This window comes from Maylandia zebra, linkage group LG17, assembly GCF_041146795.1.
Source record: "Maylandia zebra isolate NMK-2024a linkage group LG17, Mzebra_GT3a, whole genome shotgun sequence".
NCBI lineage: Eukaryota > Metazoa > Chordata > Actinopteri > Cichliformes > Cichlidae > Maylandia > Maylandia zebra.
In genome coordinates, this window is record NC_135183.1 from 5701844 (window position 1) to 5729028 (window position 27185).

Below are 27185 nucleotides of genomic sequence, written 5' to 3' on the forward strand. Positions count from 1 at the left end.
GTTGCACAGAGCCAAAATGACTTTCAGACTGGCGTAGTTCCACTCAGGAGCCCCCAGTCAGAGGCAGAGCAACATGAGATAGAAAACGAGTGTTTGGGCATGGCTGTGCTTGCAATCACTCACTACGCCATGAACGAGAAAATGCCTCTGTCCACTGCTTCCCATGAAATCAGGTAACACAGCTTTTTGATTATTGCCAAAAAAAACGACACCTACTACTAAAATACAGACAGCAGCACAGTGTTTTATTGTATTGACAAAAATGTTTATGCATTCTGTCTTGATCCCCTCCTCTCCCCATTTCCCAGCTACAAACGTTTCATCCCAGATTCGCTGAACCGCAACATTAAGCAGCGTAACATTCTGACACGGATCCGCATCAACAACGTGTTCAAGAAATTCCTCACTGAATTCAACAGTCGCACAGTAAAGGACAGCAACATCACGACATACGACCTGAAGATCAAGTACCTGGCCACGTTGGAGGGTCTGGTCAGCAGCATGGGCAGCGAGGTTTTTGAGCCTTCTTCACTTAGTGTAATTCAGGAGGGAGACTTCTGCAATGGAAGTTGCTACGGTAAGTAACTGGAGTGGTGAGAAGGTGCTAATCATGATTTTAGTTTCCCAGGGAGTGTTCCAGATTTGTGACATACAACAGCTCAGGTTGTAGAAAAAAGCACCCTGGCATATTATTTTTTGACTTCCAGCATGACCCAAATTTTTCAGAAGATTTTGAGTAACGAAAGATTCAAACAGTTACTGAGTTAATCCCTGTTAGAGTTTGAGACCAGTCAGGGAATAATACATATAATGAGGAAAACTGTAATTGCTACTCTACCACAAAACTGAGATAACGGCTTGTCTTTACTGTCCTCTGACAGTAGTTTAATTAGCTGCATTGATCTATAGTTGGCAGTGGTTTGGTATGTTTACATGTAGGCTCCCTGTGGTGTCCCACTAGCAGATCTGCAAGAGAGAGAAAAAAAGGTTTGCACCTTGTTGACATCCAAATATACCCAAGACACAGTGAGAACTTTTGCAATGGCTAAAAAACAAAAGTGAAAGAGGATGTTTACACATTGTAACATTAACCCACTTATTACTTAGTAGACCACACCCCGTACTTTTCTAAATAACATGTGAAGATTACAAACACTATAGGGCTGATTACTGAAAGTAATCTGGGGATCTGAGTTTGTTTGTTTGTTTTTCCCTTTTAAACATAAAGTCACCATAGTTAATAACAGATTATTTTGTAAACAATCTTTGTGTAAAATGTTATGTTTCTATGCAACTACTACAATATACGTTTGCTATGTTTACCTGTTTCCAGGATATTATAATCAGAGTCTAGGACACGCTCAGAGTCAGAACATGGAGGCAAGCCGTGACATGCAGGTCCTGGTTACCGGCACCACTGGTATTTCCTGGAGGACGAAACCCACTACAGTGAGTAAAAACCTCAAGGGCCTTTAGTTTCACAATGGTAAATTGAGTAGCAAACAAGTAGTGGACAGATCTCTAACCTGTTATTTGAGAATCCCAGAGACGGCACACCCATTTAATCTGGCCTTAAGTTTTCCTCATTTGTTTATAAATTAACTTACTGGTGGGTGTTAACAAGTTCATACAAACTTCAGTAAGTTAGGAAATGTGTGCAAAATTGATAAATGTAATCAGTGGCTTTAATAGAAATATTAAATGTTAAACATTGTAATATTTAAAGTATTTTAGTAAAACATTTTATTTTAACATCGCTTAATCACTCGATACATCTCTGATGCACTGAGATCTGTTACAGAATGTCATTGAGACTTTGAAAAGGTGATGCAGCATTTTCAGATTGGCTAAGAAAAAATTATATCCGTGTGTTTGCTTTGTTTGCTTTGTAAACAGTCGTCTGTGGCCTGTAGAGAAAAAGGAAAGTCAAAGAAGAACAAACATGATGCAAAACAGAAGACTGACAAAAAGAAAGATGCAAACGAAGGCTGGGTGGTCTTCTGTGACTTCCATGAGATCACGCATACTGTCATCAAAGAGGCGATGGTCACCATCTATAAACAGGACAACAAGAAGATGGTGAGACTAGTGTGTGTGTGTGTGTGTGTGTGTGTGTGTGTGTGTGTGTGTGTGTGTGTGTGTGTGTGTTTTTCCTTTAGTGTTTGCTCAAATGCGTACTTAAAATTTTAAAACTTTTCATTTATAAGTAAAACCAGAAATTGCAATTAAAGTGTTATTAATAATATCTTAAATAAGAATTGTATAAGGATTCATTGTTGAGAAGCCCTGTAGCTTGTTTCTTGCATTCTCTACATTGGTTGTGTTTTTGTATTGTTTTTTTCACCTGCCAAATCAAAGATGGCGCCTTGCTACATTTTATTAGCCATGACAAATTATTTTATCATACTTAATTGTGAAATTAAATTTGAGTTTGTCATTCATCACTGCTCATACTACAGGGCTCGAGAGTGCTGTGGAGTGTTTGTAATAGCTGCTACTTTGATTACTTCTTCCCTTCCTGCTTTCCTTCATCACTCTTTGGATGTCTCTGCACTTTTCAGGAGCTGCTGTTGGATACAAGGGCAGAGGCTCTGTCCTTTGCAGCCCTTGTGGACGGGTACTTCAGGCTGACTGTGGATGCCCATCACTACCTGTGCAAGGAGGTGGCTCCGGCTTCAGTGGTACACAACATCACCAATGGTTGCCACGGACCCATCAGGTTTGTACTGGCAATTTTATTTGAGGAGGATGAGAATGTGCCACATGCAGTTTTATCAAACAAATTCATCATTTGTTGCATGTCATGTTACTGGACAAGGTGATTAAGTCACATCGCAGGCTGAAAAATGTCAAAGTAGAAGCTCCTATAAGAACCTCCATCAAATTTTCCTTGTAGCTTAATATTTCTGGGATATCTTGATTGAACAGCTGTCTCCGGTCAGGTCAGTTAAATCAAATGTCTCGTTGTTTTTCTTTTTGCAGTACGGAGTACGCCGTCCAAAAACTGCGCCAGGAGGGCAATGAGGAGGGCGCCTACATCCTGCGCTGGAGCTGTACTGAATACCAGTACATTATCATCACTGTGGTTTGCAGTGAGGTACTATAGATCTACTGATTAACTGACAAATTCACAAAACACTACTTACCTAAATTTTATTTACTAATTTTTAAATGAGAACAGCAATTTTGGGTTGAGGGGACCACTGTAGACCTCAAATGTATTCAAGCACACAGCCATCTTTGTTGGTCTCTGTTAAATTTCTACAAGCCTGTTTGCCATTCAAAAGCTTAGGAAAAATAATTGAAAGCTGAAGAATTAGCGATTGTTAAATTCTGGCGCCCTTTTCCATAGTTTGTCGGGGTTTTTTCTCGCTGCTTTCTTCTCTTTTCTCTCAATCTCATGCGGTTGCAGCAGATGGCTGTCCTCCCTGCTCCTAGTTCTGGCTGAGGTCTTCTCCTTTTAAAAGGGAGTTTTTCCTTCCCACTGTCACCAAATGCTTGCTCATAGAGGGTCTTTTAATTGTTGATTGTTGATAAAAGAACTACTTGTTTAAAATGAAAAAATTGTTTATTGTTCATCCAGATTGACTTGAGGGAGTCTCGTCCTGTGCGCCAATACAAGAACTTCCAGATTGAGGTTACCCCCAGTTCCTTCACTCTACACGGCACAGATACATCACAATCCACTCTCAAGGAGCTGCTTGAGCACCTGGAGGGCCAGAATCTGCGTAGCGACAACCTTCAGTTCCAGTTGGTCCGCTGCTGCCCCCCACAGCCAAGAGGTAAGCTTAATGAAAAATAAACAATGGCATTCACAGTAAATGAAGACAAGCTCACAGCATTGCAAATTTACATTATTATTTTCAAGACAAGAATAATAACACAAACACACGAATAGGAACTCTGCATTTTACATCCGTAAATTGACTATTTTTAATGCACAGTCTTACTGCATATGGTAATTTTAACAGTGTTGAATTAATGACACAATAAAGTAATTTCACTGGTTCACAGCAGGTTTTTTCATACATATTGTACATGTAAAACATGTGGCACAGTTAAGCCTATGCAGTGTGTTCTTTTCTCCATCATCATCATCATAAAAGGCAAACTCCAACTTTAATACTGGGTAGGATCAGACATACAACAGATTTTCGACCTATAAAGCTCAGGGAAACAAGTCATTCTTTTTCAGTGGGATATAAAGCTAGATTTATATTTGTTTTCAGGATATATTGGCATGATACCGCAATTATAAAAACTGCGTGTCATCTACTGACAATAGACAAAAATATGAGCACAGACATGAGTAACGATCAGTCTGTTTTGCCAAGATTGGTGCAAATTAGCAGGTCAAAAACTTAATTAGACCTTAAGAGAAGCTGGTGAAAACACAAAAACAATGTCAGAATGTTTGAAATTTATGGAGACTGCATGTACGATTGGTGATTATTGCAGCTGGTCTCTAGATTAAGCTGACTCAGGATGTGAAGAAGAACACTGAGCAGTCTTGAGGAATGGCAGCCCGGAAACTTTACCAGTGGGACACATCGTTGTGTGCCTCAACTTCACAGGGTGTTTCAGTCTTTTATCACAAGCTATTCTGGCATTTTTAAGTTTCTTTTTACCTTACTTGGTTATGTTTCGGGATTAGTAATCTGATCTAGAATACAATATAAAAATTGTGGGACACATAATCAGCAGTGGACCTTGGATTCATTGGGGGTTTCGGCCATTATCACTAGACACCCTCATCCAAGGAGGTCCTGCCCGAGTTATATCAATAATTCAACGTGCATTTCCCTTTTTTTTTTTTTTTTTTTCATGGGTGACTCACAGCCACCTTTTGGGCAACAAATCATTGTAAGATTGAGACGTAATTCTAGCTCATTCTAAGTCATAATAATGGCTTAGCTTGAAAATTGGTTTCGGATGTTTCAGAGCTCTGTGAGTGTGCACTGCTGAGGAACAATGAGCAGTGGCTTTGGTGCTTTCTGACACGTTCTTCATGGACTACTCTTTAAATAGAAATACTTAATTACTTAATTACTTTAATTTGAAATTTGTCATTGCAGCTTTATAGTGAATCCCAACAGTATATTTTTTTTTACATCAAAAGACAGTTTTGCACTTTGTGCAGACTCTAAGTTGTGGATTGCTGTTGAAGTTTAGGTGACTCACTGAGAGTGAAGGGAAGCAGGTCTGGTCAGGTGTGTGTGTGTTTGTCTCTGTAAAATGGTGTCAGAGAGGAAGAGAGTTGTAAATGTGGGTTTCCGGAGCCAATCTAGTGCTCTTGTGTTTACTTCACTCAGGGAAAGGTAGAGCCATTTATGCATGGATGTGTTGGGCTGCTTGTGTTTGTTCAGGGTGTTGTGGTCCAGACAGTCATCTAAATGCTGGCTGCTTTCGGTTAGTCTTTGGTCGGGATGAGCTTTAGAGGAAGACAATAGACAGAAGTGCTGTGTTGTCTCTGCTAAAATATTTATAAGGTGTTACACAACGCTCTGTCTACCACAATAACACCCTTATATGCTCACTTCCTGGGAACAGCATGCAGTTGACTTATTTATTGTTATTTTGGCTCTATGCAGGTTTTTGTTTATCTGTTCTGACAGTAAGATAAATTGTGAAAAATGCTGCAGGGTTTAAGAGTGGGTGAGTATGTGTTGCTTTGTAAGTATCTAGATTAAGGCGAGGTTTTAGAGGAGTATATAAAATATCTGATGGGACATGTGGGTGCAGGCTGTGTTTGGCTTTTAGCATGAAACCCAGATTGCATGTTACAGAATAGTGCTCGAGATGCTCTCCGAAATGATGGAGCACAGATGCTGGGTTTTTTCTTCCCCCTTAAACCACAGTGCGTTGGTTTTGTCACAGCAGTAGACACCCACAAACACACATGCATATAGGTAACAGGCACAAAGATACATCTTCACTTGTTCCTCCCACATGTCTCTGTATACACAAAAAATAAACTGAATCAGTATGGTAGCCGAATACGAATATCTGTTCACGTCATTGCCACATTGACGTAATTCTTGAATGCCCGTTTTACCACATTTAAACACGGTTCTTCTTTCATTCAGAACGCCAGGGCCTATATGATCATCTGTACATTTGTAAAATACAATACTTCACTGTAAAAATCATTCTTGCTTATACTTTTAATGTTATTGGATATTTGTATATTTTGATAATAAAGGCATGGTAGTTTTATCTTATTAAATATCAATAATATGTAATATATTAAATATATTAAAGCATCTACAGAGGTAGATTTAAAGTTTTCTAAACAGAATTTAAAATGATAAATACAGAACAGACAGACAGGCCATTTTTATATGAGGGCACACAGTTGTTCGCAAAAATAAGAATCTAAAGTATATCTTTTTAATATGTAATGCTTACAATCAAATCTGTTTTCTTTATGTTACAGAGATTTCAAATCTCCTCGTGGCCACCAAAAACAGAGCATCAGCCCCTAAGAGACACATGCCAGGCAATCAAGTCAGCTTCCCACGCATTCTCAAAGAGGACATTGAACAGGTACTCCTTCTCTCTTCTGTGTTAGTTTCCTTTTTTTGTTTATTCTTTAAATAAATCAAAGAATTACACTTTTTTACATTATTTTAAATGCATTCCGTCGCATTTTATAGTCCGGGCTCTGTTTTTTTTGTATGTGGAAATGAGAGTTACGATGTTTTTGAAAAACCTGTAATAAAATGCTGCAAAAACCTTTCTTGTAGGAGGTATACTTTTGCTTTAATACTTTACACTATAATCTTTTGGGCTCTCTGTTGTGTCAACCAGGAGGAGCACCTGGGTATAGGTACAAAAACCAACATTTACTCGGGCACTCTGAAGGTGAAGGGTGAGGAGGAGGATGATGCAGGATATACATCCTTCCAGGAAGTCAAGGTGGTCCTAAAGGTGCTGGGTTCTGGACACAGGGACATCTCCATGGTGAGCTCCTAAAGATGTGGAACATCCCAGAAAATTCCATCAAATTGTATCTATCCTGTAACATCTAACCATACTGAAATGTTTGTCTTTCTGTTGAAAGGCTTTTTTTGAAACGGCCAGTAAGATGCAACAAGTGTCCCATAAACATATTGTGCTGCTCTATGGAGTGTGTGTCCACCACCAGGAGAGTAAGTGCATATTAGAAGCGGTGTGGTTGTCTAATGAGGTTCTTATTCCTGTGGCTAAGGTTTTTGACACCTTTCTCTTTGTGTACCATAAGATATCATGGTGGAGGAGTTTGTCCAGCTGGGACCACTGGATGTGTTTATGAGGAGACAACAGACTCCACTCAGCACATCGTGGAAGTTCCAGGTGGCCTTGCAGTTGGCATCAGCCCTCAGTTACTTGGTAAGAGAGGAGAACAAAAGACACAGTCCATGAAAACTTGTTTTTAGCCATGGATTAATGTCAATATTAGCGTCTTTTATTAAATGTGAAAGCGTATCCTCTTGATTATGGACGAAAATGTGTTCTGTCCCGTGTTTGTTGTAGGAGGACAAAAAGCTGGTCCATGGCTTTGTGTGTGCTAAGAACATACTGCTGGCCAGAGACGGACTCGGTAATGATGAAGGAGGGCCATTCATTAAGCTCAGCGACCCAGGAATACCAATCACAGTGCTCACTAGAGAGGGTAAGTCCACATACAGACAGGCTCAGTTTGGATTACTAAAAATGAAACTTAAATGGTTACAGAATAGCTGCCATGGAAAATTTCACAGTAACTTCCACTTTTCTAGTCAGCTGTAACTGAAAGTAAAACCAGTGGATGAGTGTCAGAAAGTCATTGTGCAATCTATAAAGAAAAAGGATGTGTAGTATCTTTCTTAAAAGTTGTTTATGTAGCATTTTCAGTCCGAGAAACATTTCACTCAGCCTCTCATCCAGGTGACTAATATAGTAATACAATAGTATAGCAGTATAGTGCATGCTGCTAAGAGCCAATGATGGGGAAATCAAACAATCTCTGGCTAAGCACAACACAGAAGGAAATGGCCATCTCTGATCTGTGGAGGGGGCCATCTTACAATGCTGTGGTTGTGGCCATTCCCCAACTCTCTGTGAATGTTAGTCATGACCTTTGATCAGTGGTCAGGACAGTTTGCATATTAATGATCATGAAACTGGCCTCACGTCGGGGGTGTTACTTTCGGTCATTCTGCAAATGTAGTACTTATGAGCTTGGGGAAATCTGCAGTCAGCTGAGGCTGAGGAAATCACTGAGGTGAGTTACGAAACGTTTCTCCCACAAAATCAATTTTCTGGTATTTCCTTACGTGGATGATTGAGCGTGCATCAAGATGGATACAATCTTTGCTCGCTGTGGGGACAAAGCCTCCAGTCGTGGCCAAGTGGGTGGAATCACAAGCAGTAAGGAAGTTGACACAAGAGGGCGAGGCTCTGTGCTAAATACAGGCACTAGGAAGCTGGCTCTGGGCCATCTTGCTCTAAGTAATTACCTTAGACCCTCCTCATCCTCATCCATTATCATATTTACTTTTTCCATTCATGACAACGTGTTTTTCCGCACGACACTGATGTCAGACCGTCTTCTTACTGTTAGTCTTGTTACTACAAACTGTATGTTTAAGCCAAAATAATCAGGATTAAAACTGCAAACATAATTAGATGATGTTTAATTTGGCATTGAAACCAGTTTAAAAACAAACCAGGACACAAAGTTTACGAAAACGACAACACATCAATGTTGGCTTGCTTGAGTGACACTTTATCTGATAAACAATTTTCACTTAAATGTGGGGTGACTACTGTTAGCTTTCTCTCTTTTTGCTTCTGTCGTGCCCTCATTTTCTTTCCACTCAACATAGAAAAGATACAAAATGAACATATTTCTGATGAAGCACAGGTAGTTGACCATAATTTAAGGCTAGGTATTGGATCAGAGAAGACAGCGCAACTAGGATATGTCTACTTTCAAATGGCTTATGTTTCTGCTTTTCTGCAAGAGTTATAAGTTGTGTGATGACCCAGTGCGCTTGTATAAACCACAGAACAGAACTGTTTCTGCACAAATGCCCACTGCCATATTCTCCTGGGAAGGCTCCTCCCTCACCATTTGTTCCCGGAACTTTACCGTTTTTTTCCCCATGTCTCCATCACTTTACTGATCAACTGGTTTTCCAGTTAGACATCGATGTTCTTGTACATGGATTTGATTGAACATAATGGATAAAGTGCTCAGAAACCCACTGGGAGCAGTCTTCAGTGCTTCCCAGCAATTTCAGATCACTTTGCTCAAAACCCTCTAATCCATTGTCGTCGTCCCCCCCCCCCCCCCCCCCCAATTATGTAATTTCCCGCTCAGATATCTGTTCGGCTCCCCCGCCGTTTCTTTCCTTCTTGACCTCTTAGTACTTACACTGCTCATCTATCTATCTAGTGGAGGTCAGCCAATCATTTAGCCCGTCTTCCAGTCAAAGCCGAGCCGGCCAATACAAAGCCTTTTTTTAAAATTTACTTCAAGCAGCAATTTAACATTTTGTGTCGGCTACCTGCCAGCTGGCTTGTCAGAGCTAGACTGTAATTAATTATTTTTCTTTGAAATTGGGGCATCGTGAGTGTGTAGACGCATAACCTGCCCTAAGATGTCTTTTACAGTGTGAAAAGTCCACACACACACACACACACATATACACACTCACACACACATGCATATGTTTTGGGGGTTTTAGCAGTTTATCAAGAACAAACTGGTGACGTTAGAGCCTGAGGATGATAACATGATTTGATAATTAAGTAAAAACATGTTGTTCACGGTTTCTTTTTTGCTTTTACTTCATGAAACTTGAAACTGCAAGTGCAACTTTTAAACAAAGTGGAGTTTGTTTGTGTCCACTTTGTGCAGAGTGTGTGCATCGTATCCCGTGGATTGCTCCAGAGTGTGTGAGGAATGCCTCGTCACTGGGTGTCGCAGCTGACAAATGGGGATTTGGTACTACTCTGTGGGAGATCTGCTATGATGGCGAGGTTCCCCTCAAAGACAAGAAGCTTACAGAGGTAAAGAGCACACACAAGCACTGATGATCATCCAACCAAGTGTCCCTCGGTTTCTTTCTGTTTTTGTTTTTTTTTTAACCATCTCTGTCCATCCGTATCGACTGGTCAGTTTTCATGCAGCACCTTGTTCATACGTGTTTTCATGTCTGTTCTGAGCAGAAGGAGAGATTTTATGAAACAGAGTGCCAACTGGCCACCCCGGACTGCACAGAGCTAGCTGAACTCATGACCCACTGCATGAACTATGACCCCAAGAAGAGACCTTTCTTCAGGGCTATTGTCAGAGAGATGGATCAGCTCATAGAAAAAAGTATGTCCGAGTATGTCTGTACGTCATATAAAACCAGTTTTTACACTTAATAAAGAGGCTGCACATATGAAACCTGAGCAGCATTAGATTTCAGTCATCGTATTGCTGCTGTGTCCAGCTTTTATTCGTTCTAGATGCTCAGAGTTGAAAAATGTTTAATTTAAGCCAATAACACTGCATAAGACTACAAAACAAGTGAAGTACAAGTTAAAACATTGTGATCTTTTTTTGTTTGTTTTGTTTTTTAAATATCGGCATGGTACCTGAATGTGAAGCATGCTTTCTATCTCATGGAGTAGCAGGCTGTGAACAGACTTGTTTACACTACTCAGAGGTTCTTGAGGAAGTTCACTGGGTGCATTGTCAGAGATCAGCCCCTCAAATGGGCCCCATGGCAGGATATTATACTCTCTTCTTCCACCTGCTGGTTAGAATTGGGTACTGCAACCCATTTCACTCAAGCCAGTTTTATCATATAATGAAACCCTAAGGGACAAAAATATTTCAAGCTACTATAATTCTCACTGTTTGTGAGTATTGTTTGTTTGTTTGAATTTTTTGTTAGAATTAGGTAAATATTCAAAATGATGACACGTAAAAGGTTTTGCCTGAGTGATGTATTGTCCTGCCAGAAGTAGCCATTTCTGTGGAAACATGAGTAAACAGGTAATTACATAACCACACAGAGTTCTAGTGAAAACGTCGACACTGTCGACCACAGTGGACTTCCTATGACACAAGCGTGCATGTGCTGTGGGAGAGACGTGCTGTACTCAGTGTGCCTAATGAATTTGCCTCTTTTTGTTCTTTCAGACCCTTCTATCAAACCCCAGCCAACACCAGATGTTGACCCCACCATGTTTGAAAAGAGATTTCTCAGGAAGATCAGAGATCTGGGAGAGGTACAGTGCTGCTGTGTCTAGCTTCATTCGTGTTGAGCCAATCATAGGATTCATTTTGTTAGTAATTAGACTGACGCACAAAAAACTTGGCACCAGACATGAAAAATGGCTTTATTAAATATAAGTCTATTTGGTCCAGTGGGTGTAAGCTTACAGGTATATATAAATATATATATTGCAGTGGCCCCTCTTTTTAGGGGTCACCACAGCAAGTCATCTGCCTCCATCTATCCCTAGGACCTTCAGAGCTTCCCTGTGATCTGAGCATAACAGAACTAGATGAACTAAACGAGCCAATGGATGAAGTTTCCCATGTAGTTGTTTGTCTGCTGTTCAGTACTTAAAATTTGTTTCATGTTTCTCGTGCAGGGTCACTTTGGTAAGGTGGAGCTATGCCGCTACGACCCTAGGGGGGACCGAACGGGCGAGATGGTGGCTGTGAAGTCGCTGAAGCCCGAGAACCGAGAAGAGCAGAGCAACAACCTCTCCAGAGAGATCGACATCCTGAAGGATCTCTACCATGAAAACATAGTCAAATATAAGGGCATTTCCCAAGAAGAAGGTATTCTGTCCACTGCATGATGATGATATTGAAGATTTTGAATGTGTTTTTAAAGTTAGTTTTTGAGAGAGAAACTGACATAACCGAATATTAGAAATTAACTTTTAGTTTGACTCTATAAATTGAGCGAGGACATACTTGTTGTTGAAGACCATAAATAGATTCTGGAGTAAACCTTCAGACCAGCAACAAGTGTTTCAAACATAATATCATGTATACACAAAGTCTGACTGCATGTTTTTATGAATCTATAGGTGGTCAGGCTATTAAGCTGATCATGGAGTATCTTCCACTGGGCAGCTTGAAGGAGTATCTGCCCAGAAACAGAGCCAGGATCAGCATCCCCACCTTGCTCAGCTACTCTGTGCAGATATGCAAGGTAATGCACCTTCTCTTCAGTTCCTTCAATTCCTTTTGGTCACTCTGAACCTGATGAAACATGACACTGTGTTTAATTCATTTTAGGGAATGGACTATTTGGGATCTCAAAATTACATCCACCGTGACCTGGCTGCCCGAAACGTGCTGATGGAGAACGAGACGACTGTGAAGATTGGTGACTTTGGCCTCACGAAGAGCATCAAAGATAACGAAGGTTATTACACAGTCAAGGACGAGAATGACAGCCCTGTTTTCTGGTAAGTCAAGAGGACAACAAAGAGATAATAGCTGAAAACCTGTGTGTGTGTGTGGTGGGGGCGGGGTGTCAGATGGTAAATGAAATGGATTGATAGGATTAATATAAAAAAGGCACATATGGGCTCTTCTTTCTAGCAATATATTGACTCTGGTGTCAGCTGGCAGATAATTAAGCCTCAAGGATGTGTTTGCACTAAAATGACAGAAAAATGCACACTATGTCAGTCCGAGTTGTTTTATTCTATGAGGACATTAATCTCTAAAGCAGCTTTAATTATTATTTTTTAAATAAGATAACAAATAACAAGAAAACTGTTTAATAGTGGTGAACTATTACTGTTGTCCAACTCGCACACACGTCACCAAAAGTGACGTCACATCCGTTGGCACAAGCCATGCTTAGGTGCTGTTTGGGCCGGGTCTGCGCCTCTCAGGTTTCGTAACCTTGTGACGGTCCCACAGCGACACAAGTGTTAGATTTAGCTCTGCTGTTAACATACAGTTGAGGACACTATATGTTGCTCAGTAACCTCTCAGTATAGTGGAAGGATGAAGAAGGAACTGTCACAGTGACTGAGCCTTTATGCTTTTTGTGTTTCAGGTATGCTCCCGAGTGTCTGACTCTCTGTAAGTTTTACCTCGCTTCAGATGTTTGGTCCTTTGGGGTGACGATGTATGAACTCCTCACTTACTGCGACTCTGCCAAGAGCCCGATGAATGTAAGTGTGCAGCACTTTCATTACTAATATTTCCTATCTGCGACTCTGCATTAAGTACACATACTGTGCCAGTCGTGTAAAGTAAACGGCACACACATATTTGTATGTAGCAGATGGTGTTGGTCTTTGGCCAGAGTGGCAGATGATAGACTCCACTGTGAGCTTTCCAAAGTAGCTCGAGCCAGTGCTAAGAGCTCATTTTATCATTAACATCTTTTTACATCAGGCTTTTTGCTGCTACCAGAAGCACTAACTAATAAACCTGCACAGATTAGAAAGACTGAAGAATTATGGAAGCTAGAAAATAAAAGCCATTAAACCTGCAACACAGAGTGTGCACGTTCAACACTGCTATGACTAAAGTTGTATTTCTATGGCCCACATCTAAATGAAAGTAGAGAAAGTGTAGCGTATTTTCCTTTTGTAATCTCCCCTTGTCCTTACCCTCAGTGCTTCCTTGAAATGATTGGTAAAACTCATGGTCAGATGACTATCATCCGATTGGTGAAGGTGTTGCAAGAAGGAAAGAGGCTGCCGTGTCCTAAAGACTGTCCTGACTCTGTAAGTATTACCAGCGGTAATGATTTGGCTTTTTTTGTTTTTATTTACACAAATCCAAATACAGCATATTGAAAGAAAAACAACAGCCACAGTAGGCTTCAAGAGAAGGTAAATATGGGCCTCTTAATGTGTGATGCGTTGTATTCATTCATTGGGAGTTTTTTACCTTAAATAGTTGACATTCATCTGTGCATTGTTGAGTACAAAATTGAGACGTTCTTACTCATAATCCAGTCATTTTTACTGCAATCACCAGTTTTTCACTCACAAACTGTGTTTCTTTCATAACTTCGCTCTTTAAAGAAGAACCGTTAACCACCGATGCTGCTTTTAGATATCTTTTTCAGACATTTCTACAGAAACTGCTGATGTCGGTTTCTGTAGAAATGTCTGATTTACACGAGATGTGGATTGACTTCCTGAAATATTGCTAATCATAGCAGTATCTTCACTGTGCTTTTATGGCATACTTCAGTAAAGGGGCACTCATTTCTTTCCTAACCTATTTAAGCAGAACTAAATAGTGAACAATTTTAATTGTAATCTTTGGTTTTATGTTAAATCAAAATGATTCAGTGAGTTTTAACATGCTGTCAGGTCACACTGAGGTTGCAGGCATTTAAGCAGCCGTCCAAGGAAACCTGACAGCATCAGATGTAAAAGTGTAGCGAGTCAGAGCTGCTGCAGTTTTGTTCGATTTTTAATTTTTAACAAAACTTCTTTTGATTGCCGTTTCTTTTTCCCTGACAGGTGTATGAGCTGATGCGAAGATGCTGGGAGCAGTCACCCGAGAGGAGGATCACCTTCAAGCGCCTGATTGAGGAGCTCACCACCGCTCAACAGCTCGCCCAACAGCAGCAGCAGCAACAAAACAGCCAACCAACTTTCTGAGGCGCTTGCAGTGAAGCTGACTTTGCTTGCCAGTCTGGATGCAAATGGAGATCCTGACCCCCGCCCCTCCTTCAGATCAGCATCTGCTTGTGCAGCTTTATTGTAAAGTCACGCTCCTTCATACTCACGTTTAAACTTTTAACTACCATGCCATAGTCTGCTATATTTTTTAAGGTTTTTATTTCACATATATTCAGATTTTGTGTTTTCAATTAAGAGTATTAGAAAAATATTTTAGCCCTCTTGTATACTACATGACCTGATCGCTTACTTCCAGCTGTCTTGAATATTATAAACGATTTGCACTGTCTTGTGGCCCAAAGACCTTCGAATTATGCAGGACTCTTGATGATGGACAATGGAAAGATTTTTTTAAAAAGGTCAAGGAAGGGACTCTTTTATGACTGCATTTAATGGTTACATCACAGCCTTATTTGGGATGGATAGCTGGCAAAATCACGCTAGAAAACCTCACGTGGATGGATGGATGGATGGGATAAAGAAGATGGAACATAACCACAGATATCCAAGCTGTGGCTTCAGAGTTTTGTGCCACTGCTGTTTTGTTTTATGGACTCCTCTTTTTGGGAGAAACTTGCCAGATTTGAGCCTAGGAATTATGTGTGATAAACATCTGGATTTGCTGTTCGTGATGTGCACATGCAGTCACAGAAAAGTGGCATGTCATTAGAGCCAGTAGTCGGTCAGCATTTTTCCTTCCACCCCACTGTTGTGACTGTTTTACAGATTAAATATTTGCACGGTTAAAAACCATCAGTTCTTACTTGTAATTTCACGTTTTTTTCCTGATTAACAAAAAAATTAAACAAAATCTTTTGGGAATTTTGTGGACCATTTGAAAAAATGCAAGCACTGCGTTTGCACAAGAACAGAAAATCTGTTATTTTTTGTGTTCTTTCGATGTAACGGATGGATCGGTTATATCTTAACAGTCGACTGTTATTTGTGAGTACAATACTTGCGAGAGGCACTTGAGGGCAGTACAACTATACTTTTCCTTTTCTCTGATGTTATGGGGCTTTTAGTCTGAACCACAAATATTATATATCAAATACATAGACTCATTTTAGAGCCAATTCTCACTACTGTGGATTGTCTGTGAAGGAAGTTTAGATGATGTAACAAAAGCAAAAGTGGTGATTTTATACATTGTGTGCATGCCTTTTCCCCCCCCAATTTGCTAAAAAAGTATAATTTCTCCAACACTCATGTCGTCTGTGCATTTTCCAGTGTATACGTGCATTTATCCATGTGTATGTTGTATCATTTGAGCAGAGGGCTTTAGATATGCAGCCAGAAACTTTGCGCTCAGTCATGTATAACAACCCCAGAAACAGAGTCTACATAAAGGCGACAACAACAGGAGAGGGATGTGCTTCAGCCCACATTTTATTTAGGAATGTAAAAGACAATTCCTTCTGCTCTAAATAAGAGAAAAGAAATATATATTTTTCAAAAAAAAAAGATGTAAGTATGACTTATGGAATTTAAAATGATCCATAAATACACCATGAAAAAATAAATAAAATCAATGTTTGTGTCGTGTTTTGTCTGTCAGTCCAAATTCAGTATCATCACCTTCTGAAAACAGCTGGTTCTGTACATTACAGTTTGCAAGTAGGCATGCTAAGATTGCTCTAGAAAGACCTTATTCACAGTAAAACAATATCAATGTAAGTGTGATATAAAATTTTTGCAAAATCTAATGTATATTTCAGGTCAGAAAAAAACTAAACAAAATAAACTCCACATACTTAAAAAGCAGAAGCTGTTTACAAAGCAATAAGCAACAGCAAATTCTAGATTCATCTACAGCCATTAAAATGTGTTAGAAAAAAACCCTCAGAAATACTTTAGTATTGCAAAGCTTTGTGATCAACACACACACGCAGTCATTCACTATTGCAAAGTCCAGCATCAACGCTGGTCTTGTGTAATACGCAGGATACATATTGAGTACAGAGGCATCGCACAGATGCTGAGAGGGAGCTCGGTTTACACAAGAACAGAAAGAAAGAAAGAAAATTGTGGATTTGGCTGTGTTTGTGCAAATTCTACAAACAAATAAATCACAATTCAGCTAAACTGCACAAGACACAACATTTTCTATTCTAATGGAAACGGAGCTCTCAGACAATCAGCCCGACTGTTTTTTCATGTCTATTAACAACTCTTTTTTTTTTTTTGTTAAAGTTGCATTTGCACATAGTTTATCCAGAGCTCTAAAGTCTAAAAATCAACCACGCAACACAAGACTGGAGAGCATCCTTTAGTTCACATGTACAATCGTCAGGAGGCCGTCACATGTAGCTGGTGGTACAGAGAGGCACAGAAAATAAAGAAACTGCCCTTTATCTTATCAATCTAACCCATATAACAATAATCAATAACAAAAAAAAAGGAACTGGAACTCAACATTAGTGAAAGCCTTAAAAATACTATTTGTACTGTGAATGTTGGGAGGAAGATTATAATATTGCAACACAGGTTCTTTCTTTTTTTAACAACATAGAGAAAAGAGAAGTGACACCAGTGAATCTTGACCTGTAGGTTGTGATGGGAGGCAAATGTTGAGTTACTACACTGCACCAAGCATTTGAATGCACAAATTAAAAACTCTCCAGAATGCAAAGGTTTGGTTCACAGTGAAACCAAAAGCCTGTAATTCTCCCCAAAAATCCTACTGTTAGCACAAATCATTAAGTATTAACAATGTGCCTTTTGTCCTGTTTTCCTCACAGTCTTCCTGTTAAAGGGGAGTTTTTCCTTCCCACTGTTGCCAAAGCTCTTGCTTATATGGGGTCATGTGATTGTTGTAGGGTCTTTACCTTAATATAAAGCACTATTTGTATAAATAAAAGTTAATTGAACAGAGCCAGCACCACAGCACCCCCTGGTGTATGTGTTTACACAGACACAGACTGCATTCATTGCAGTGTATCATCTTCAGCTGTGTGAAACTGCCAGACGTGTCACGGTTTCTACTTTCTGTTTGAAGGCTGAAGGCTACTGAGTATTCAGTCATGTCCAAGTTACGTCTCTGAGTCCACAGTTAAGGCTGCTGTCTGGGTTTGTTGAGGAGGCTGGATGATTCACTCTACAGGCGATAAAATAACACGCCTAATTATATGAATGTCTTATTATGTCTTCATCGAGATTCAGCTCTAAACAGAAGAACTGTGCCAGAGCGAAGGGGGGAAATGGTGTTCGAGAGTCCATCTAATACTCATACTCTACCAAATGAGAGGAGACATTTTCCAGTGTGCTGGAGTATGAGTATGTGTGTGTGTGTGACAGCTCTACAGGTACATGCAACATGCAGGAGTCTGGCAGACAGAAACACTTCACTGAGCAAGGAGACAAAATCTAAAAAAAAGAAAAAGATATTCCTGCAGGCTGAGTAGCTGAAGGCAGCTGGAGTTGTTTATCCACCGCTCTCTTTCTTTCAGCCCGTCTCTCCTTACTCCCATTAGCTGCCAGAAGCCCATTTTTAGAGAGCTCCAGCCCCATAAGCGCGTACACAGCGCCAGCTAAATTCACCCCACCGGCTCAACTCATAATGTGCAAATTCAGGAACGTTAAGAAAGCTTCGAAACAAGGGAGGTATTTACTGAAGGGATGACAAATGGAAGTTTGGAAGCTGTGGCAAACACAGTTTAACGATGCATATCTGCTATTGGTAGATGTGCGATGTTCACGAACAAAGCAGAAGCGAAGGAAGAGCTAAAAAAATAAAAATAACTCTGGGCTTGAAGTGAGGATGGTGTAGCTGTTTCTGTAGCAGCCCCAAAGGACAAAACAGAGAGAGAGGAAAAAAGGGAAAAAGCCTAAATCTAGACATCCCAAAACAAACAGGTGAAGCGCTACAAAAACAGACACCAGCACACAGGATGGACTCTTTGACCTGCGCAGACAGGTGAAGACAGGGAAGAGGAACAACTGTACACTAGAGCTGGGCGATATGAGATTTTTTCATATCACGATATGTTTTTTTCATTTCAGGCAATAACGATATCTATCACGATATAAGCCAAATAACTATATTTGTAAGATTTAAATGTGCCGTTGCTCACAAGTAAAATGTGAAATAATCAGCAGCTTGTTTTTATTTAAATATTTATTTCCCATAATAAGTTCAACAGGGTAGATGTACTTAAGGAACATGAGACTTTTTCAGATAAATAAAGGCAAATATTGCAAACTACACAAAAGGCAGCCACTAAAGCGTTTAAGTTTCAAAATAGAACAAACGAAACAGACTAAATTGTCAATTCCACTTAGAAACAAAATATTAATTCTAAAAATAAATCTTAGTTTGTTTTACAGAAGAACAGACAAAACTGACTAACTTTTGTCAATATCAAATAAACTGAGAACTAAAAGGAAATTCTCAATCTCTCCTTGTTGTATAGCTGAGCTTTTCAAACAGTTTTAACAGTTACTTTAGTCTGACAAAAGCCGAATGACGAATTAGCGCTTCCAGTCAGAGACCGAGGCTACGTCCACATGTACACGGGTATTTTTGAAAACGGAGATTTTCCGTTTTCGTTTTAAAAAATAATCCCGTTCACACGTAAAGGCAGAAATGAAGGAAAACGCTGCTATGAACATGCCAAAGCAGCAGGTGGCGCTAGATTCCTAACCGTGCAGAAATGTTGGCCAATCAGAAGTCTAGAAGCCTCGGTGGGAAAAAGTAAACAAAGCTGGGGCATAGAAGCAGAACCGGGTCGTATGTGTGGAGGGACAGTAACTGTGTGTATATGTAAGCATTTAAACACTGCAGAGAGTAGAATTAACAGTATTGTAGAAATTCATTTCACCGAAACAATAACGTGGCGCACAGTGTGACGCATGCACCAGTTTATTGCATTTCCAGACTTGCTTTCGGCACAATTTACAGTGCACGCTACTCTGTTTTTTGTCAGACTTGAAATAGCCGAAATACCTTCACACTACGGAACTTCTATGGCTCTTCCGTTCGACAATCTCTCCGGCATTGGAACCATCATCTGTTTTCTCTTCGGTCACGCTCGGTTGATTTTTCTAGTCGGTACACTCATTTCCTCCATTACCCGCTGGCTGCTTCCCAAACAAACACACGTGCGGCTTGGCACTTGTGCTGTACGTAACAAGTCACGCGACGTGAAGCTGCGGCTGTGATTGGTTCGGCTCTGCGCTACTTAATTTGGATCGGCCGACCTTTTTTTTTTTTTTTTTTTTTAAAGAGGACAAGAGCGGCGAGGTCTATCGCGATAGCTTAATTTCTCTATCGAGTAAAAGTTATATCGCGATAGATATCGTTATCGTTCTATCGCCCAGCTCTACTGTACACTGTATATTAAGCAAACAAAAATGGATGCCGTTTTGTGGGATAGCTTTCACAGTTTAGTGAAGCTGCAATCATATCCTGTTTTTTCTTGTCACTAAAAAAATTGAATCACACTTTATTAAAATACACACACTGAAGACGACCTGAAACAAGACAGTGAGACCTCAAGAGCAAAAAGTAGGATCGTTTTCTTAAACCAGAGGAGTCGCCCCCTGCTGGCCATGAAGATTTTAAAAAATGCAGGTCGACTTTTCAAAGGCCCATCTTTTATTTACAGTTTGTGAGCCTGATGGGCCTTGTAGCACTGCTCCTTATTAGTGCCCTTTAAAGATCCTGGGACTGTAACAATTTCTCTTGTAACCTTTGTGTTTTTGCATGTTTAACTTCATTGTTGTGCTTTCTCACACTTCTGTGCTTAGTCTAAAGGGGCCTCTGCACACTTTTATTAGATGCAAATGTAATCAATAACTAAAAACACTTCTTACAGAAGACGTTTGCTCTGTTTATCCCCAGTGGCTGACGAATAACAGCTTGAATAGTGGAAGGACAAGGTCTGTGTGATCTGGGCAGAGAAGGATAGCGGGGTGTAGGGCTGCTCAATTAATCAAATTTTAATCACGATTACGATCTGGGCTTTCAACGATCATTAAAAATGACTGAGCCGATTATTAGCCCCTCCCTCATTTATCCGCGACACCTTAAAGGCCGGTCCGTGAAAATATTGTCAGGCATAAACCGGTCCGTGGCGCAAAAAAGGTTGGAGACCGCTGATTAAGAGGACCCGAGGGAAGCTCGGAAAGCTAAGCAGAAGTTATTTGGAGAGTGACTGCCGTTGGTTGAAAAGAGAGTTTTAAAAAAAAAAACTTCAGTGGTGTTGCACACTATTTTATATTATTTTTTTAAAGTCATTGTTAACCCTTTAAAGCCGGTCAGAGCAGCACGCTCCGTTTTGCGTAACTATTTTTAAATCCCTGTAGAACCTGAACCGTGTAAGCTAGCGCAATAATTTGTTTTGCATATGAAACCGGAGGAGTTGTACTTACATCTGATGCCATCAGCTTGTCCTCAGTCACGGTTTCGTTCCACATATAGCTTTGCAAAAATTGCATAAAAAGCGCTTGCAGCAACAAAAACATAATATTCCAGAAACACGCTTTGCCGTTCCTATCAGCTGTTCGTAACACTTCCCACAGTGAAATGATGCACCTGCTGTTTTCTTTGCAAATTTGCATCATAGGATTGTTTTTTGTTTTTCCTGCAGTATATAAAAATTGCTGTATCTCCAAAATAAAACTATGAAGACACTCAAAATAAATTTCCTGTTGTTGTAAACTATTTTTTGCAACTTTATTGTATTTAAAGTTTTGAGGGATAAACCTCTTAAATTTCTCCAAGTAGAAATATATGTAAACAAAACAAAAGCGATTTTCAATTTTTTTTGTAGTTTATTGCACTTTTTTGCAATTTATGTAATTACTATGCACTTAATGCATACATATTATTAAAATATGGGCTATAACAGTTGTATTGATGTATAGCAACTTGAAATGCTCCCACAAATGGCACTACAGCATGTAAAAAAATAATATAAGCTCTGGTGGACTTGGTTCTATAGGTCTTAAAGGGTTAAATAAATATCGTCAAATAATCGTGATCTCAATTTCAGTGAAAATAATCGTGATTATCATTTTTGCCATAATCGAGCAGCCCTAGCGGGGTGTGTTAGCTCAACAATGCCACCTGTTTAATGTTACACCGGCTAACATGGCTAACCCTGAAATATGAGAAGAAGAATAGAATTACTGCCAAGTCTTAATTAACCAGCACATTCAAATAATGGTACTGCACTGAATCTCATTTCTTCACTTAGATTATTGGGGGCTGAGTTCCAAACTATTCAGACAATTCCCTCCTGAATTTGAAAACATTTTCTGGGAAGTTTTATAAATAAATAAACATGTACTTCGTTTATAGGTACTTCTGTGATAGAAAACGAGGTCTAAAAGATCCAAGCTTTATGAAATTGAATGGATTTAGTCCACAGTTTTCAGACGTTCTGCAATATTGTACATAGTAACGACACTACGCAGATAAAAAAGATGACACAACTGATGAAAAACCACTAAAATAATTCAGGCGTCACTGACTTTAGTAAGAGGATCCAGACTGGACAGACAGACAGGAAAGCAGAAAAGCAAACAGTGCATTTTAAAGTCTGCTGCCTCAGCTGTTCATCTACAAAAGGCCCTGCTCATAACACACACATAGACAGGTGCTTCTAACTTAAAAGAGGTGAAGGTGAGAGCTGTCACCTAACAAAAAAAAGAATAAGAGCAGAGCTGGAGTCGAGCTGGCTGCCTTTATTTTATTTTATTTTAAAGCACTCGGTGCTGGGAAGCAAATCAAACTGTGGCCCCGAGACAGGCCGCACAGCCAACTAGTCCAGACGACCACATCGCCATAAAATCTACTGAAGCACTTTGAGCTGATTCGCAGGAGACCCGAGCACAGCACAGTACAGCAGGTCGGAAAGTAATCTATTAAAAGAAGTGCTTGAAAGGGTCTCGTGAAAGCTGATTTGACTGCTGACACAGACTTCATGGGCCAAATGAGGTTCACTCTCCTTAATTTCTAACAAACGAGCCGTCTACGAGAACAGCTCAGCAGATAATGAATTTATCTAATGTGCTTTTAAATGTACAGGTATGTAACGGGGAGGTACTGGGACAGATGGTGTGAGAATGCTCACATGGTTTCAACTGCTCTACTCCTCCACCTCTGTGCCACGCAGCTCTCCACGTGTACACCTTTTGTTTCCCAGAACCGGCCAATCAGAAGGGAGGGTAGAGTTTTTAAGTCCGTGGATGAAGCCTAGTGTAAGCTGAGAATCATGCAAAGCTACTCTAGAGTCCAAGATCAACAACGTGGAGGTATGAGCAGAATAAGGGCACTTTAATCATTTGGATGATGATTAGGCTCCATGAGAGGTGTTTTGAGTCCCAGCTTTAGTTACAAGATTTCTGCCTGGTGACTTTTCAGTTTGTGCAGGTATATAAAGCTGCTGCTGTATTCAGGGTTGCACCCATGTTCTCAAAATGAACTTCAAAGAGAGGTTTAGGGGAATGTTTTGGCCCATCTTAAAGTTTCATAGCCTTTAAATGGCTAATAAAATAAAAATAATGATAAGAAAAGAGGCGGTCTGATAAAATGGGGCGGAGCTGTGAGATGGGGAAGTTGTGCGACAGTTTTCACTGACTTCACTGTAATCTGAAGACCTGCGACATCACGGAGCACGTGAGAGTCCATTTATTGCAAACCACAGAAAGCAGACAAAGACGGAACGGAAAACAGGAAGGTGAGCTTGCGTGTTTATTGCCCTTAATTTACCGTTGGTTTTTTTTCCCCACTGTAAGAACAATCCTGACATTCAGCACACCCGTCACACAGGCGGCAGCAAACTCACACCAGATTACTTGGACTAAACGAGTGTGTGAACATTATATATCACCAGTCACTGGTGTTCACACTAGTTGGGAGCGTGTGTTTTTCGGTGTGGCTGCAATAACAACATATGTATTTTTCTGCACAGGAATATTAAAAAAAATAATCGATTTTGTTTACACTGCAAACTTCTGCACAAGTTCTACATTCAACCTTCCAGCAGGAGAAGTGGGAACCTTAGTTATTGCCAGTTTGTTAGACACAGAGGGCCGCATGCACAAACCTAAATTCCAATGAATCGTAAAATTATGAATAAAAAGTAAAACCTCTCCTCTGTAATGAACACTGCACAAATTGCCTGGATACTGCCTGTGCCACAAATATCTCACCGGCAGAAAAATGCACATTAAAGTGGACCTATTATGGTTTTCTTCATCACATACAGCATCTATGCTGTGACAATAGTGTGTGCTCATATGAAATATGAAGACATTTTCAAATAATGAGGTATTTTGTTTTTGAGGACCAATCAGAATAAAGTCGATCAAAAGAGGGGGCGTGGTCTTGTTTCAGTCAGGGGATGAAGCCCAGTGTAAGCCTGTAAATCATGCAAAGCTACTCTAGCAGAGTCCAAGATTGTCAATGGTGGTAATGAGCAGAATAGGTCCACTTTGATAATTTACCCCAAAACACACACATAAAAAAAGACCCTCCCTACAAGCATGAAATTAAAGTGCAGAAACTCACATGCAAAGCAGCATGTTAGTAGCATCTCGTGTGCAAAAAAAAGAAAAAAGCTGAAAACCGTACAGACCATCTTATACAGCATACAATCTTACTGTTTTATTATAACAGCGACTTATGCAATATGCACACCATGCAAATGTATCCAAAATGACTTTCAAATGTCACTGCCAGTTAAATCTCTCAGTAATGACTAAATGCTTTTGTTTTTGGCTAAAAACAAACCGCTTATATTGTTTTTTAAAGGTGATCCTGAAGCTGTTTCACCACTGCCAGCCATCAGTTGATCATTTCATCCAGCTAAGATTTGCTACTCACGAGAGAAGCAACAGCACATGTTTTTTAACAGCGATTTGAGTACAAGTTTATTCGCAAAAGCAAACACACTCGGAACCTGCTTTGATTAGTAAATTACTTGAATTGCCTTGTAATATTATTATATTACAAATATATAACAGTATAGGTATAAACAAAACAAATCAGACACTAAAAGGTTTTACCTTCATTCATGTTGTACAACAGGCTCGCAGAGGAGCTCAGAAACATCCATTGTATGTGATATTGTCTGTTACACATGGCTTTATATATTCTGTATTACACTGCACTATTTACACCAGCCTTTTATTATCCATCCAGTCATTGTAAGAAAAGTCCATTCATTGAGGGAAGCTTTAAATTAAGGGCTTTGATTGGTTTAGGCCCTTTGTTTTCCTGATGTGCTCCCAAACCTTGGGATTGAAATGGCTGACATTTCCTACAGATACAGCAGAGCGGCACACACACACGCGCATAAATACGCACACACGCGTACTCTAATTCTCGGGGGGGGGTTTAAAGAGTAACCTGGTCTAATAAAAAGAAAAGAGAAAAAAGAGGGAAGCGAGAACAAAAAGATGTCAGACTGGCTGACAAATCAAAGGGCGAGTGTGCGACATCAGACACGTTCAGTCTTTTGAAAAAAAAAAAAAAAGGGAGACTGGGATGGGGGGGGGGGGGGGGGGGGGGGGTAGCTGGCTGCATGGCCAGTCCTAAGACAGTTTCAAAGGCAGACGGCGGGCCGCCCTGCTTGCAAATACAAAAGCTGCTTGTACATACAGATGCAATATACTTCAATTTACATGATATATTAGAAAAATTGTACAAGATAATAGTAGTTAAGTACAGTTAACACACTGACTGTGAAACAACAGCTTAAGTTAAAGAGTTAAGGCTTGAACAGGACAAAAATAACACTGTGTGTATATATATATATATGTGTGTGTGCGTGTGTGTACATACGTGCCAAGATCAAAGAGCACTATGGCTTCATTTCACTCGAGCCATCTGCAAACCTAAATCTTTCAAACTCAACACTGACTTTTGTAGGACTGCAAAATGGCAGCCACAGAAAGGCCACTAGAGGGAGCTGTGACATCCAGCAGACATCCAGCTGTTTGCGCCTCCCTCCCCTAAGCTTTTAGGCTTCAAGGTGGTTCGGTTCAAACTAGAGCCTCTTCCTCTTAAAGTAGTCAGCGTACTGCCCCCCCAGGCCTTGCGAGTGCTGCCCGATGTAGGCCGCATCGGATGCCGTAACTTCCTGCACTGCCAGCTGAGGATACTCCCTCTTATGGCCCCTCGTCTGGTTCTGATGGGTTAGAAACAAGAAGAGAACGGGAGGCAGAGGTGAGGAGGGATTATGGACGTTTGACCTGGACGTGTATGAAAACACTTATAGTTGGAAAGTCACCGATAAAAACCATATATTTCATTTTTAAATACTAAGGAAATCTTTTTTTATGATCATGAAAGGGTTTATTGTTTATCCCGGGAATATTACTCTTGGTTTCAGACCATTTTACCAAAAAATATTGTTTTATTAATTTAATTCATCTCGGGACTTCGGTTGTCCACTACTATAAGTTTCTGTGGTCACTAAACATTGTTTTCTGCGTCTTACTAAAACAAGTGCAGCCTTGCTAACGATCTGCAGGAGATTAACCCTAAATTACTGAAATGATCAACTAACATAGAAGGTCGGTGACAAAGAAGCGTACAGGTTTGTGCAATTTTGACGAATAAGCAAAAATCCTGAATTTGCATGCATTTGTGTGTAGTAGCACAAACAAATGCAAATCTTTGAGGAGATGACGCTTAGCTCAGACGTCTGGCCCCGGTCTGTTTACGTCACTGTGCACTCTCTCTCGCTCTGTGAATCTCTTCCACCTCCGTGTCTCCTTGAGTGGCTTTAACGGCCTTCAACTATGCAGGGAAAAACATAAATAAAAGCTGCACTGAATGGTAGTCTACTGGTTGACTTGGTTGAGAGAAAAAAGAGGAAATAAATTTTTAGCAAGCAGCCTTTATAACACTGCACTGTTTGAAAGCAGAAACGTGTGGAGCTACTTGCAGCTAATGCAGACCAGCACAGACCTTCAAATGAGAACTGGTATTCAAATCACTGGCAGCACTGACATCAATCTGTACACGTCACACTGCTGCCTGGAGCTCAGCTTTATTGTTTTTAGTCACTGTTTTTGTGTTTGTTTCAGTCTAAAGTGCCTATTTCCTGTTCTTCTTTCACATTAAAAGGCCTACAAGGAAAGGAACCGATCCTAACATTTGACCCAGTATAGCAGCTTTTAATTTGAAACATCTATGCAGGGAGCATAGCATCCCAGCAATTTCTCTGCTTTTATTGTAAAGCAGTCGCACCCTCAGCAACTCTTTTTTTAAAGCTAACCACAGAAAAATACTCCTGCAGTACAGACAATCTCTACACACATTTCTTATACTAGCAACAATTGCCCTACTACACATAAAGGCATACAGAAAAGGTTAGCACAATATATCACTTTTCAATTCAGCAGGATGAGCAGCAACCCCCTCCTCCCAGATCCCCACTGTCAACAACGAGTGCAGCGCTCTAATATCAGAAGCTGTGGAGGAAACAACAATTCAACATTTCACTTAGCTGCAATATGAAATGTTGAATTGTTGTTATTTGGCCCAAGACGAGTGTGTCATGATTTCAAAAAGAAATGAAAAGGAA

The 27185-nt window shown here is 40.1% G+C and overlaps 2 protein-coding genes across 3 annotated transcripts in view; one reads left to right on the plus strand and one right to left on the minus strand.

The window, feature by feature from the left end:
* jak1 (Janus kinase 1) overlaps nucleotides 1-16188 on the plus strand; it is a 31509-nt gene extending 15321 nt beyond the window's left edge. For both annotated transcript variants that reach the window (XM_014412527.4, XM_014412528.4), the window contains exons 5-25: nucleotides 10-173; nucleotides 309-577; nucleotides 1334-1449; nucleotides 1897-2079; nucleotides 2562-2719; nucleotides 2983-3097; nucleotides 3584-3782; nucleotides 6437-6546; nucleotides 6811-6963; nucleotides 7064-7151; nucleotides 7244-7371; nucleotides 7516-7654; nucleotides 9887-10038; nucleotides 10198-10348; nucleotides 11162-11250; nucleotides 11620-11812; nucleotides 12067-12191; nucleotides 12278-12450; nucleotides 13053-13170; nucleotides 13621-13731; nucleotides 14482-16188. In XM_014412527.4, coding sequence (XP_014268013.3) covers nucleotides 10-173; nucleotides 309-577; nucleotides 1334-1449; nucleotides 1897-2079; nucleotides 2562-2719; nucleotides 2983-3097; nucleotides 3584-3782; nucleotides 6437-6546; nucleotides 6811-6963; nucleotides 7064-7151; nucleotides 7244-7371; nucleotides 7516-7654; nucleotides 9887-10038; nucleotides 10198-10348; nucleotides 11162-11250; nucleotides 11620-11812; nucleotides 12067-12191; nucleotides 12278-12450; nucleotides 13053-13170; nucleotides 13621-13731; nucleotides 14482-14622 — 3075 coding nt within the window. In that variant the 3' untranslated portion in view covers nucleotides 14623-16188. The remainder of the gene's footprint in view (nucleotides 1-9; nucleotides 174-308; nucleotides 578-1333; nucleotides 1450-1896; nucleotides 2080-2561; nucleotides 2720-2982; nucleotides 3098-3583; nucleotides 3783-6436; nucleotides 6547-6810; nucleotides 6964-7063; nucleotides 7152-7243; nucleotides 7372-7515; nucleotides 7655-9886; nucleotides 10039-10197; nucleotides 10349-11161; nucleotides 11251-11619; nucleotides 11813-12066; nucleotides 12192-12277; nucleotides 12451-13052; nucleotides 13171-13620; nucleotides 13732-14481) is intronic.
* The window catches only part of raver2 (ribonucleoprotein, PTB-binding 2), a 105077-nt gene continuing 93906 nt past the window's right edge, over nucleotides 16015-27185 (minus strand). Inside the window, exon 16 of the mRNA XM_012924001.4 lies at nucleotides 16015-25781. Within this exon, the coding sequence (XP_012779455.2) occupies nucleotides 25641-25781 (141 nt within the window). The 3' untranslated portion in view covers nucleotides 16015-25640. The remainder of the gene's footprint in view (nucleotides 25782-27185) is intronic.